General features: G+C 40.2%; 1 protein-coding gene across 1 annotated transcript; it reads right to left on the bottom strand.

Moving 5' to 3' along the window:
• Positions 1–1922: 1922 nt before the first annotated feature.
• On the bottom strand, positions 1923–10780 carry LOC107764966 (protein trichome birefringence-like 35). Its single transcript, XM_075252706.1, has 6 exons — positions 10465–10780; positions 9952–10231; positions 4021–4192; positions 3673–3869; positions 3360–3509; positions 1923–2433 (listed from the first exon to the last, which is right to left on the bottom strand). Exons 1-6 carry the CDS (start codon positions 10652–10654, stop codon positions 2106–2108), a joined length of 1317 nt encoding a protein of 438 aa, XP_075108807.1. The 5' UTR covers positions 10655–10780; the 3' UTR covers positions 1923–2105.
• Between the last annotated feature and the right edge of the window lie 221 nt (positions 10781–11001).

The raw sequence follows: 11001 nt of genomic DNA, 5'->3' as shown, positions 1-11001 counted from the left end.
CCGCATGTGCGGTGCCGCATGTACAGGTGATCTATCGCAGAAGCGAAAAAGGGCTAGATGAGCAGAGACCGCAGAAGCAGTACGGTGACCGCATCTGCGATGTCGCAGATGCGGAAGTTGGGTCGCAGATGCGATGTAGGCTGGGTAAATGAATTCCGTAGAAGCGGAGGATTTGACCGCATATGGGGTACCGCAGAAGCGGGTTTCGGACCGCAGATGCAAGTATCCCTGGGCAGAATGTATATAAGTCTTCCTTCGCGATTTTTGAAGGTTTTCACCATTTTTGAACAGGAATTCGGGAGCTTTGGGCGATTTTGAAGAGAGAAATCAAGGAGACTTCATAAAGGTAAGGATTTTGGATCTAAAACACATTTCTATGGTGGTATTTCATGAGTTAAGGCTGTAATTAAAGGAATTAAAGGGCTAAAAATGGAGGATTAAGGCTTGAGTATAAGAGGCATTTAAAGGAGGATTTGAAGGGCCATTTGGACTTCGATATTAGTGTTCTTGATATGCATAGACTCGTGGGGAGATGAATAATCTATTGATGTAAAAATTTCTGAATTTCGAGACGTGGGCCCGGGGGTCGGGTTTTGGTAATTTCGGGATTTGTGCCCTTTATTGATTGTTTTCGCTTGGGATTCGTTCCCTTAGCATATTTTGACGTCCTCATTCTGATTTTGGATAGATTCGACGCGCGTGGAGGCCGATTCGCGGGGCAAAGGCATCACGAGCTAGAGATTTAGCCGGTTCGAGGTGAGTAATGATTGTAAATGATGCTCTGAGGGTTTGAAACCCCGGATTGCACATCGTAGTGCTATGTTGAGGCGAGACACACGCTTGATGAAGAGCGTGGGGTCGTGCACTATTGGGGATTGTGACTTGGTCTGTCCTGGTTGATGATTTTACCGCGTATTTGACTGAAAACTAATTGCTATCATTATTATTTGGGTTGAATGCCATATTTGTGCTCCGTGCCAACTATTTGAACCCTTCGGGAATTTTTTTTACTATTTCCTCACTGTTTTACTATTTCCTCAATGATATTTTAAATGATGTTTGGGCTAACAAATACTGTTTTACTATTGCCCGAGAGGCTTGTGATGATTTTTGTCTGAGTAAGATTGGGGGCCTACATTGTGAGGAAACACTGATACTGATTTGAGGTCGAGGGCCTGAGATATGTACGCCACGAGGTGGCTTGATTGATATGAGGCCGAGGGCCTAGATTTGATGCCACGAGATGGCTTGTTATTGCGCTTGGGGCGTAAGGGGCCCCTCCAGGAGTCTACACACCCCCAGTGAGCGCGGGTACCCATTGTGATGTGAGATTGAGCCCGAGGGGCTGGTATTGTTCTGAGATGTTGCCCGAGGGGCAAACTTCTATTTGTTTACTTTACATTAATTACCTGTCAATTACTTGTTTACTTGTTGAAATAGAATTTTACTTGATTTTTCACTGGTTTACTGTTTTTAAATGATTTTACTGCTTCATTATCGAATGCCTTGTGCCCTACGTGTTTTCTTACTTTCAGTCGTTATTTATATTTGTTTCTCACTGAGTTGGAGTACTCACTTTACTCCATGTACCCCGTATGCAGATTCAGACGTAGCTGGTCTCGCTCCCGAGTGTTGATTCATTCTAGCTTCAGGCGGATCTCGAGGAGTCTTTAGGTAGCTGTTGGCGTTCGCAGCCTGGAGCTCCTCCCTATCTATTTCCTTTATGTTCTTAGTTCAGTATTTAAAACTCTGTAGTTACATTTGAGGATTCAGTATTGTTAGATGCTCGTGACTTGTGACACCTCGGTTAGGGCTGTGTCGGGTTGTATTTCCGCTACTTATTATCATTAAATCATGTTTTAGACTTCTTTTATATTGTTTAACTGCTTTAACAAATGAATTGGGTCTAGTTGGCTGGCCTTGTCTTCACGAGAGGCACCATCACGACCGGGTTCGGGTGTAGGGTCGTGACAAGATACAACAAGTCCTGTTGCAGATGTATGTAGTATTATCGGTCACACTCACATATTTGCACCAACTGCCACAAAATAGTACTCGTGGGTGCAGTAGTATTCTTCGCTTACTCATCGGGCTAAGCCTCCGTGTCAAAAAAATTGAAATAGCAGCTCATTCCATACATCAGACACCCCTGGCAAGCACCAGTGGATGCAATCCGAGTAACTTGCAGGGTTTGCTAATTCCTCAGGGGAGAGTATACCATAAAATTTGCGATAAATACTAGGATGGCCATCTTTCCTGTGTGCTGTAAGGCGAGTGATGTTGAGAACAGTGACCTTTGAGCTCAGCCTAGCTAGTACTTTTTCCATCATCAGCGTTGTGGGCAAGTCGAGGTTAGTTTCCCTGGTTTGGTTCTTTATTGGGAGCTTCTCGCCATAACAGTTTCCTCTTTTTCCTGGTTCCCATTCTTGTTTCCTGAATATACAGAGAAGCAAAAAGATGTAGCATAATTTCTTTCTGTATAGAAGATAAAATGAAAAAAAAGAACAAGAAATAAAGCTAACTAGGAAATCTTTTAGTTTGAATTTCCAGTAGAAAATTGAGCCATAATAATGTCATATTCAACGGAAACTATAAGACGCTTAGAAAGCATATATGCATTTCTATGTTCAGAACTGTGTGTGTGTTTCCCTGCTCCTCAATGTCTCATATGTTATGATCACACGAGAAACATCATGCTCAATACAAAGAAGTGATTATTGTTCGCCACAAGCATACTGTATACAGAATGGAAGCTAAAGGTTAATAAAGAATCCACCCTGAAAATTCTGAAACTTTTGTTTCAAATGAAATGTACTGGAAACTTGACCTCAACCTATGAGATGGATCGGATATGTATGAGCCAACATAAGTATATCTATACATTGGCAGAACTTATGAAGTCTTGTTTTTGTAATAGATCAATTCATTAACATACCATAAAGCCATTTTCTTGTTAACAAAATGACGCCAGACCCCTAATTGCAGCACACTCTACTGTGCAGAATCAGCTTTAAGTTTGATACTTACAATTAAGAGCTCTTTTCCCCTACTTACTGCATCAAAAACAGTATCACACTTTTCTTAAAAAAACAAGCAGTTCTAGTAAGATTTGTGGAGCGGACTCATAAATATCTGTACATTGGCAATGAAATAGAGAACTATATGTCTTCTGTGATGTAATTAGTTCACCACCAATGTTTAGGCATTTGGCAATCTGACTTGACAAACCTTAACAGGCACCATAGTAAACTGATAAGACTTCAAATGAAAAACTTTATATGTCAAAGTTCCTGATTTAGACCATTATAGATTCATGCATAAACTAACATTCAGCAATATAAAAGTTGGTCCTCACTTACAATAAATGTGTAGGAGACATCGTAACGAAAAAGACCTTCTTCATGGGATCAACATTGGATTCTACCCAATTGGCCCAGGCGTCCATGGCCAACTCCATGCCGCTCAATCCATCTATTTCTTCGCAAACTCCATTTTCTTCTGAGCTCCATCTAAGAAGGTAATGGAACTAATTAGATAGCAAATCCCTTGTACTGTATCAAATCTAAGATGTCAACTACTTGTTCGTCGAATATATTTGACTCTCTTTTCAACTGGAAAGATGAACTTAAGTTGCATATCTGAAGAAGCCATGATCTAATAATTCACACTTACAATAGCTTAACAGAGCCCTTTCTCCACCAAATATATGAATTAAAGACCAATATATCAGCATGAATCCAACGCGATGAATGCCTAAGATTTGAGTCAGGACGCAGTATTTTCTCAGGCAATCTGTGACCCATTGGCTCATCAGAATTTGATTCGACAAGAAATGGTGCCCAAAGGAACTCTATGCTTGCATTGTATTCCTGTAATCAACACAAAAACACACACTCCAATTTAGCACCAGGTGTTAAACTTTCTTTATTATGAAACAAATGCAAAATCATCATTTAAAGTTTAATATCATTGATAGAATAACAGGTTATCTTTCCATATAATGTTTTAAGTTCACTTGACCTCTGCTCTAAAACTGGTGAGGTGATCTTGTTGTGTCATGAACTGCTTCTCAGCCGGAATAACAGATTGCATTAGACATACCATCGATAACCATTGTCCTCTATTCAGTGAATCGCCTACAAACATTAGTCTTTTCCCTCTTAATTTCTCCCACATTTCAGTCGAATTCCACCTATATACCGTACATTAACAAGTCAACAATGGTAACAAGAATTGCAACAATTTTTGAGACGATTTTGATGAAAGAAAAGAAGTCATATATAGCAAATACAAAGAAGACAAGATGGTCTAAAATATAAAGGGGAAACCTGATGATGTCCATCTCATTGAAGAAGTATTAGGCATGTGCCTAATAAGAGTTTTCTTTGGTTTGGTAGCCAACCTTGTTGACTTGGTTTGGTTGGTAGCCAACCTTGTTGAATTAGTTTGGTTTGGTAGCCAACCTTGTTGAATTTCTTTGGTTTGGTAGCCAACTTTGTTGAATTGTGAAAAGTGTGTGTAAATTGTCAAATATTGTAGGCTTTAGAGGGTGAAGCTTTGGCTATAAAAGGAGAGCTTCAACTCTCATTTCTACACACCAACAAAGAGAGAAAGAAAGAGTGAGGTTTCACAGACAAGGTATAAGAAAATAGTCTGTGAGGAAAATAGAGAGTGAGCGATATTGTAGTGAGGTGGGAATATCAAAAGAGGGTTATTTCTTTTGAGTGTTGTAGTGGTCTTTGGAGTATTTACCTCCGACCTACAAAGTTGTAAAATTCCTTACTATAGTGATATCAGTTGCTCCTCTCGGGGTCGTGGTTTTTTTTCCCTTATTCAGAAGGGTTTTCCACGTAAAAATCTTGGTGTCATTGTTACTCTTTTATTCTTGTTAATTACCGTATCTCGGTGCTACATTATTATTCCGCTTTATTACCGTGAATATTATTTTGGTAAGGGGTTTATTCCCAACAACTGGTATCAGAGCACAGGTTCTGCTCGTTCACTGAAATACTATTCACTGTCGGTAGTACTATACTTGGTGAAAAATAAAAATGTCCGGAGTAAAGTACGAGGTAGCAAAATTCAATGGAGATAACGGTTTCTCAACATGGCAAAGAAGGATGAGAGATCTGCTCATCCAACAAGGATTACACAAGGTTCTAGATGTTGATTCCAAAAAGCCTGATACCATGAAAGCTGAGGATTGGGCTGACTTGGATGAAAAAGCTGCTAGTGCAATCAGGTTGCACTTATCAGATGATGTGGTAAATAACATCATTGATGAAGACACTGCACGTGGAATTTGGACAAGGTTGGAAAGCCTATACATGTCCAAAACGCTGACAAATAAATTGTACCTGAAGAAGCAGTTATACGCCCTACACATGAGTGAAGGTACGAATTTTTTGTCACATTTAAATGTGTTTAACGGACTAATCACACAGCTTGCCAACCTCGGAGTGAAAATCGAGGAAGAAGATAAAGCCATCTTGCTATTGAACTCGTTGCCATCTTCATACGATAATTTGGCAACAACCATCCTGCACGGTAAGACTACTATTGAGTTGAAAGATGTCACATCGGCTCTTCTACTCAATGAGAAGATGAGAAAGAAGCCTGAAAATCAAGGACAGGCTCTCATCACAGAAGGTAGAGGCAGGAGTTATCAAAGGAGTTCGAACAACTATGGTAGATCCGGAGCTCGTGGGAAGTCAAAGAACCGATCCAAATCAAGAGTCAGAAATTGCTACAACTGTAATCAACCAGGTCACTTCAAAAGAGATTGCCCAAATCCAAGGAAGGGCAAAGGTGAAACCAGTGGCCAGAAGAATGACGACAACACAGCCGCCATGGTGCAAAATAATGATAATGTTGTCCTCTTTATAAATGAGGAAGAGGAATGCATGCACCTGTCAGGTTCAGAGTCGGAATGGGTGGTTGACACATCGGCATCTCACCATGCCACACCGATAAGAGATCTTTTTTGCAGATATGTAGCAGGTGATTTCGGCACAGTGAAAATGGGTAACACAAGTTACTCAAAGATTGCGGGGATTGGTGACATTTGTATCAAGACAAATGTCGGATGCACATTGGTTCTAAAGGATGTGCGGCATGTACCTGATTTACGGATGAACTTGATCTCGGGAATTGCTTTAGACCGAGATGGATACGAGAGCTATTTTGCAAATCAAAAGTGGAGACTCACTAAGGGATCATTGGTGATTGCAAAGGGAGTTGCTCGTGGCACGTTGTACAGGACAAATGCAGAAATATGCCAAGGTGAATTGAACGCGGCACAAGATGAGATTTCTGTAGATTTGTGGCACAAAAGAATGGGTCATATGAGCGAGAAGGGATTGCAGATTCTTGCCAAGAAATCACTCATTTCTTATGCCAAAGGTACAACGGTAAAACCTTGTGACTACTGTTTATTTGGTAAGCAGCATAGAGTCTCATTTCAGACATCGTCTGAAAGAAAATTGAATATACTTGATTTAGTATATTCTGATGTTTGCGGCCCAATGGAAATTGAATCAATGGGCGGTAACAAATATTTTGTTACTTTTATTGATGATGCTTCACGAAAATTATGGGTTTATATTTTGAAAACCAAAGATCAGGTGTTTCAAGTTTTCCAGAAGTTTCATGCTCTAGTAGAAAGGGAGACGGGTCGAAAGCTAAAGCGTCTCCGAAGTGACAATGGAGGTGAGTACACTTCAAGGGAATTTGAAGAGTATTGTTCAAGTCATGGGATCAGACATGAAAAGACAGTTCCTGGAACCCCACAGCACAATGGCGTAGCCGAGAGGATGAACCGCACCATTGTGGAGAAGGTGAGAAGCATGCTCAGAATGGCTAAACTGCCTAAGTCATTCTGGGGTGAAGCAGTTCAGACAGCCTGTTACCTGATCAATAGGAGTCCATCAGTTCCGTTGGCGTTTGAAATCCCAGAGAGAGTCTGGACCAACAAGGAGGTGTCCTACTCGCATCTGAAGGTGTTCGGTTGCAGAGCTTTTGCACATGTACCAAAAGAGCAGAGAACAAAGCTGGATGATAAATCTATTCCCTGCATATTTATCGGATATGGAGATGAAGAGTTCGGGTACAGACTGTGGGATCTTGTAAAGAAGAAGGTCATCAGAAGTAGAGATGTAGTCTTCCGAGAAAGTGAAGTTGGAACTGCTGCTGATATGTCAGAAAAGGCGAAGAATGGTATAATTCCTAACTTTGTTACTATTCCTTCTACTTCTAACAATCCCACAAGTGCAGAAAGTACGACCGACGAGGTTGCCGAGCAGGGGGAGCAACCTGGTGAGGTTATTGAGCAGGGGGAGCAACTTGATGAAGGTGTCGAGGAAGTGGAGCACCCCACTCAGGGAGAAGAACAACCTCAACCTCTGAGGAGATCAGAGAGGCCAAGGGTAGAGTCACGCAGGTACCCTTCCACAGAGTATGTCCTCATCAGTGATGAGGGGGAGCCAGAAAGTCTTAAGGAGGTGTTGTCCCATCCAGAAAAGAACCAGTGGATGAAAGCTATGCAAGAAGAGATGGAATCTCTCCAAAAAAATGGCACATACAAGCTGGTTGAACTTCCAAAGGGTAAAAGACCACTCAAATGCAAATGGGTCTTTAAACTCAAGAAAGATGGAGATGGCAAGCTGGTCAGATACAAAGCTCGATTGGTGGTTAAAGGCTTCGAACAGAAGAAAGGTATTGATTTTGACGAAATTTTCTCCCCCGTTGTTAAAATGACTTCTATTCGAACAATTTTGAGCTTAGCAGCTAGCCTAGATCTTGAAGTGGAGCAGTTGGATGTGAAAACTGCATTTCTTCATGGAGATTTGGAAGAGGAGATTTATATGGAGCAACCAGAAGGATTTGAAGTAGCTGGAAAGAAACACATGGTGTGCAAATTGAATAAGAGTCTTTATGGATTGAAGCAGGCACCAAGGCAGTGGTACATGAAGTTTGATTCATTCATGAAAAGTCAAACATACCTAAAGACCTATTCTGATCCATGTGTATACTTCAAAAGATTTTCTGAGAATAACTTTATTATATTGTTGTTGTATGTGGATGACATGTTAATTGTAGGAAAAGACAAGGGGTTGATAGCAAAGTTGAAAGGAGATCTGTCCAAGTCATTTGATATGAAGGACTTGGGCCCAGCACAACAAATTCTAGGGATGAAGATAGTTCGAGAGAGAACAAGTAGAAAGTTGTGGCTATCTCAGGAGAAGTACATTGAACGTGTACTAGAACGCTTCAACATGAAGAATGCTAAGCCAGTCAGCACACCTCTTGCTGGTCATCTAAAGTTGAGTAAGAAGATGTGTCCTACAACAGTGGAGGAGAAAGGGAACATGGCTAAAGTTCCTTATGCTTCAGCAGTCGGAAGCTTGATGTATGCAATGGTATGTACTAGACCTGATATTGCTCACGCAGTTGGTGTTGTCAGCAGGTTTCTTGAAAATCCTGGAAAGGAACATTGGGAAGCAGTCAAGTGGATACTCAGGTACCTGAGAGGTACCACGGGAGATTGTTTGTGCTTTGGAGGATCTGATCCAATCTTGAAGGGCTATACAGATGCTGATATGGCAGGTGACATTGACAACAGAAAATCTACTACTGGATATTTATTTACATTTTCAGGGGGAGCTATATCATGGCAGTCTAAGTTGCAGAAGTGCGTTGCACTTTCAACAACTGAAGCAGAGTATATTGCCGCTACAGAAACTGGCAAGGAGATGATATGGCTCAAGCGATTCCTTCAAGAGCTTGGATTGCATCAGAAGGAGTATGTCGTCTATTGTGACAGTCAAAGTGCAATAGACCTTAGCAAGAACTCTATGTACCATGCAAGGACCAAACACATTGATGTGAGATATCATTGGATTCGAGAAATGGTAGATGATGAATCTCTAAAAGTCTTGAAGATTTCTACAAGTGAGAATCCCGCAGATATGCTGACCAAGGTGGTACCAAGGAACAAGTTCGAGCTATGCAAAGAACTTGTCGGCATGCACTCAAACTAGAAGACAGTGCTACCTCCTCTAGATGAATGAGACTGGAGGGGGAGATTGATGATGTCCATCTCATTGAAGAAGTATTAGGCATGTGCCTAATAAGAGTTTTCTTTGGTTTGGTAGCCAACCTTGTTGACTTGGTTTGGTTGGTAGCCAACCTTGTTGAATTAGTTTGGTTTGGTAGCCAACCTTGTTGAATTTCTTTGGTTTGGTAGCCAACTTTGTTGAATTGTGAAAAGTGTGTGTAAATTGTCAAATATTGTAGGCTTTAGAGGGTGAAGCTTTGGCTATAAAAGGAGAGCTTCAACTCTCATTTCTACACACCAACAAAGAGAGAAAGAAAGAGTGAGGTTTCACAGACAAGGTATAAGAAAATAGTCTGTGAGGAAAATAGAGAGTGAGCGATATTGTAGTGAGGTGGGAATATCAAAAGAGGGTTATTTCTTTTGAGTGTTGTAGTGGTCTTTGGAGTATTTACCTCCGACCTACAAAGTTGTAAAATTCCTTACTATAGTGATATCAGTTGCTCCTCTCGGGGTCGTGGTTTTTTTTCCCTTATTCAGAAGGGTTTTCCACGTAAAAATCTTGGTGTCATTGTTACTCTTTTATTCTTGTTAATTACCGTATCTCGGTGCTACATTATTATTCCGCTTTATTACCGTGAATATTATTTTGGTAAGGGGTTTATTCCCAACAAAACCTTGAACCATTCTCGTAGTTAAGATTTTAGAATTTTTTTTTTTTTTACTGAACTGCTTTCAACTATTGAATACTAAGATCAGCGAGAAGCTTGACACTGCATAGCAAGGTACAAGAATAAGTAGCTCCAGACCGTAGAAGATGTAACAACAACAACAACAATTACGTCTCAGTCTCAAAATTGTTAGTGAGTCCGAACAAGAGCCAAAAGAAAGAAAGTTACATCTTCAAATTGCAGTTGTGAGGCTGCCATCTCCAATACTGGTAATCCAGATCAGGCCGTCCATATTTTTGGCAAGCTACTTGATCTGACATATACGGACAATCAGATTCGTTATACAGTGGATGTGAAGTGTTATCAAAGACCCATTTGCCAGAAGTGTAATCACACGTCTCCAATAGTTCTCTCCGGCCTCCGGACTCCAGTACAGGGCTACCCCATTTAGCTCTCCTTCCGCTATGCTTAACAGTAAAATGGCAGGTACTTGATTTATCCAAAGGCACTATTAAAAAAAAAAAAAAATCAAACATATTCACAGGAAAATCCCATCAGGCCAGCTAAGAAAAACATGAAATTAAACTATGCATGTATAACCCCGAATTTCTACAGAATGCAGAAAATAATATATGGTAAAAATCCATTAACAAGCCCTAAAGAACTTGCTAATGAAAAAAAGGAAAAAGTTTGAAAAGAGAATATAATTTTGACGATCCCAAAACTTTTTTGGGGACTGACCTGGAGGATTTCTTGGGATGGTGAGGTTTTCATTATGACTAGATTTCAATAAAGGTTCTTTCTTGGATGAAAATGTAACACCATTGAAAAAGGGGTCTTCTACATTATATAAGATGAAGAAGACTACGAAGAGGAAAAACACGAGTGTTATGAGAGGATACTGTATTCTGTTCATCAGCCATATCTGCATTGTGTATTTGTGTCTGTAACAATAAGAAAAAGCAATGATTTGAAGACTCTTGGTCGATAACGATTCAGTTAGGCATATTTTTGTAGACAGCTGATAATGATGTTTAAATCAAAGCACGACTAAAATTGATTTCTGCTTATTGTCTATGATCAAAGTATGTTCTTAATGATAATTAAAACCTGGATGTGTCTAAAAAATAGATTGGTCCATCTATTGACTTGTTGATTTGCTTGTGTATTAGAATCTGTTTTTTGTTTCTTTACCTAAGAATTCATTAATCTTACATTCTGCAGAAAAGGAAGAAACTATTTCCACTTTGAGAAAGATTTGGTTTTTAATAGGTACTT

Source organism: Nicotiana tabacum, chromosome 5, assembly GCF_000715075.1.
Source record: "Nicotiana tabacum cultivar K326 chromosome 5, ASM71507v2, whole genome shotgun sequence".
NCBI lineage: Eukaryota > Viridiplantae > Streptophyta > Magnoliopsida > Solanales > Solanaceae > Nicotiana > Nicotiana tabacum.
The sequence above is the reverse complement of the archived record's forward strand: the minus strand, read 5'-3'. Positions and strand labels throughout refer to the sequence as shown.

What these genes read in the sequence shown, in the direction of transcription:
- LOC107764966 (XM_075252706.1), bottom strand. Translation starts at nt 10,654, where the DNA reads ATGCAGATATGGCTGATGAACAGAATACAGTATCCTCTCATAACACTC. An exon ending in CATCCCAAGAAATCCTCCAG is followed by an intron (nt 10,232 to 10,464) that starts GTCAGTCCCCAA and finishes TTTTTTTAATAG; the next exon opens with TGCCTTTGGATAAATCAAGT. An exon ending in AAGGGCTCTGTTAAGCTATT is followed by an intron (nt 3,510 to 3,672) that starts GTAAGTGTGAAT and finishes TTACCTTCTTAG; the next exon opens with ATGGAGCTCAGAAGAAAATG.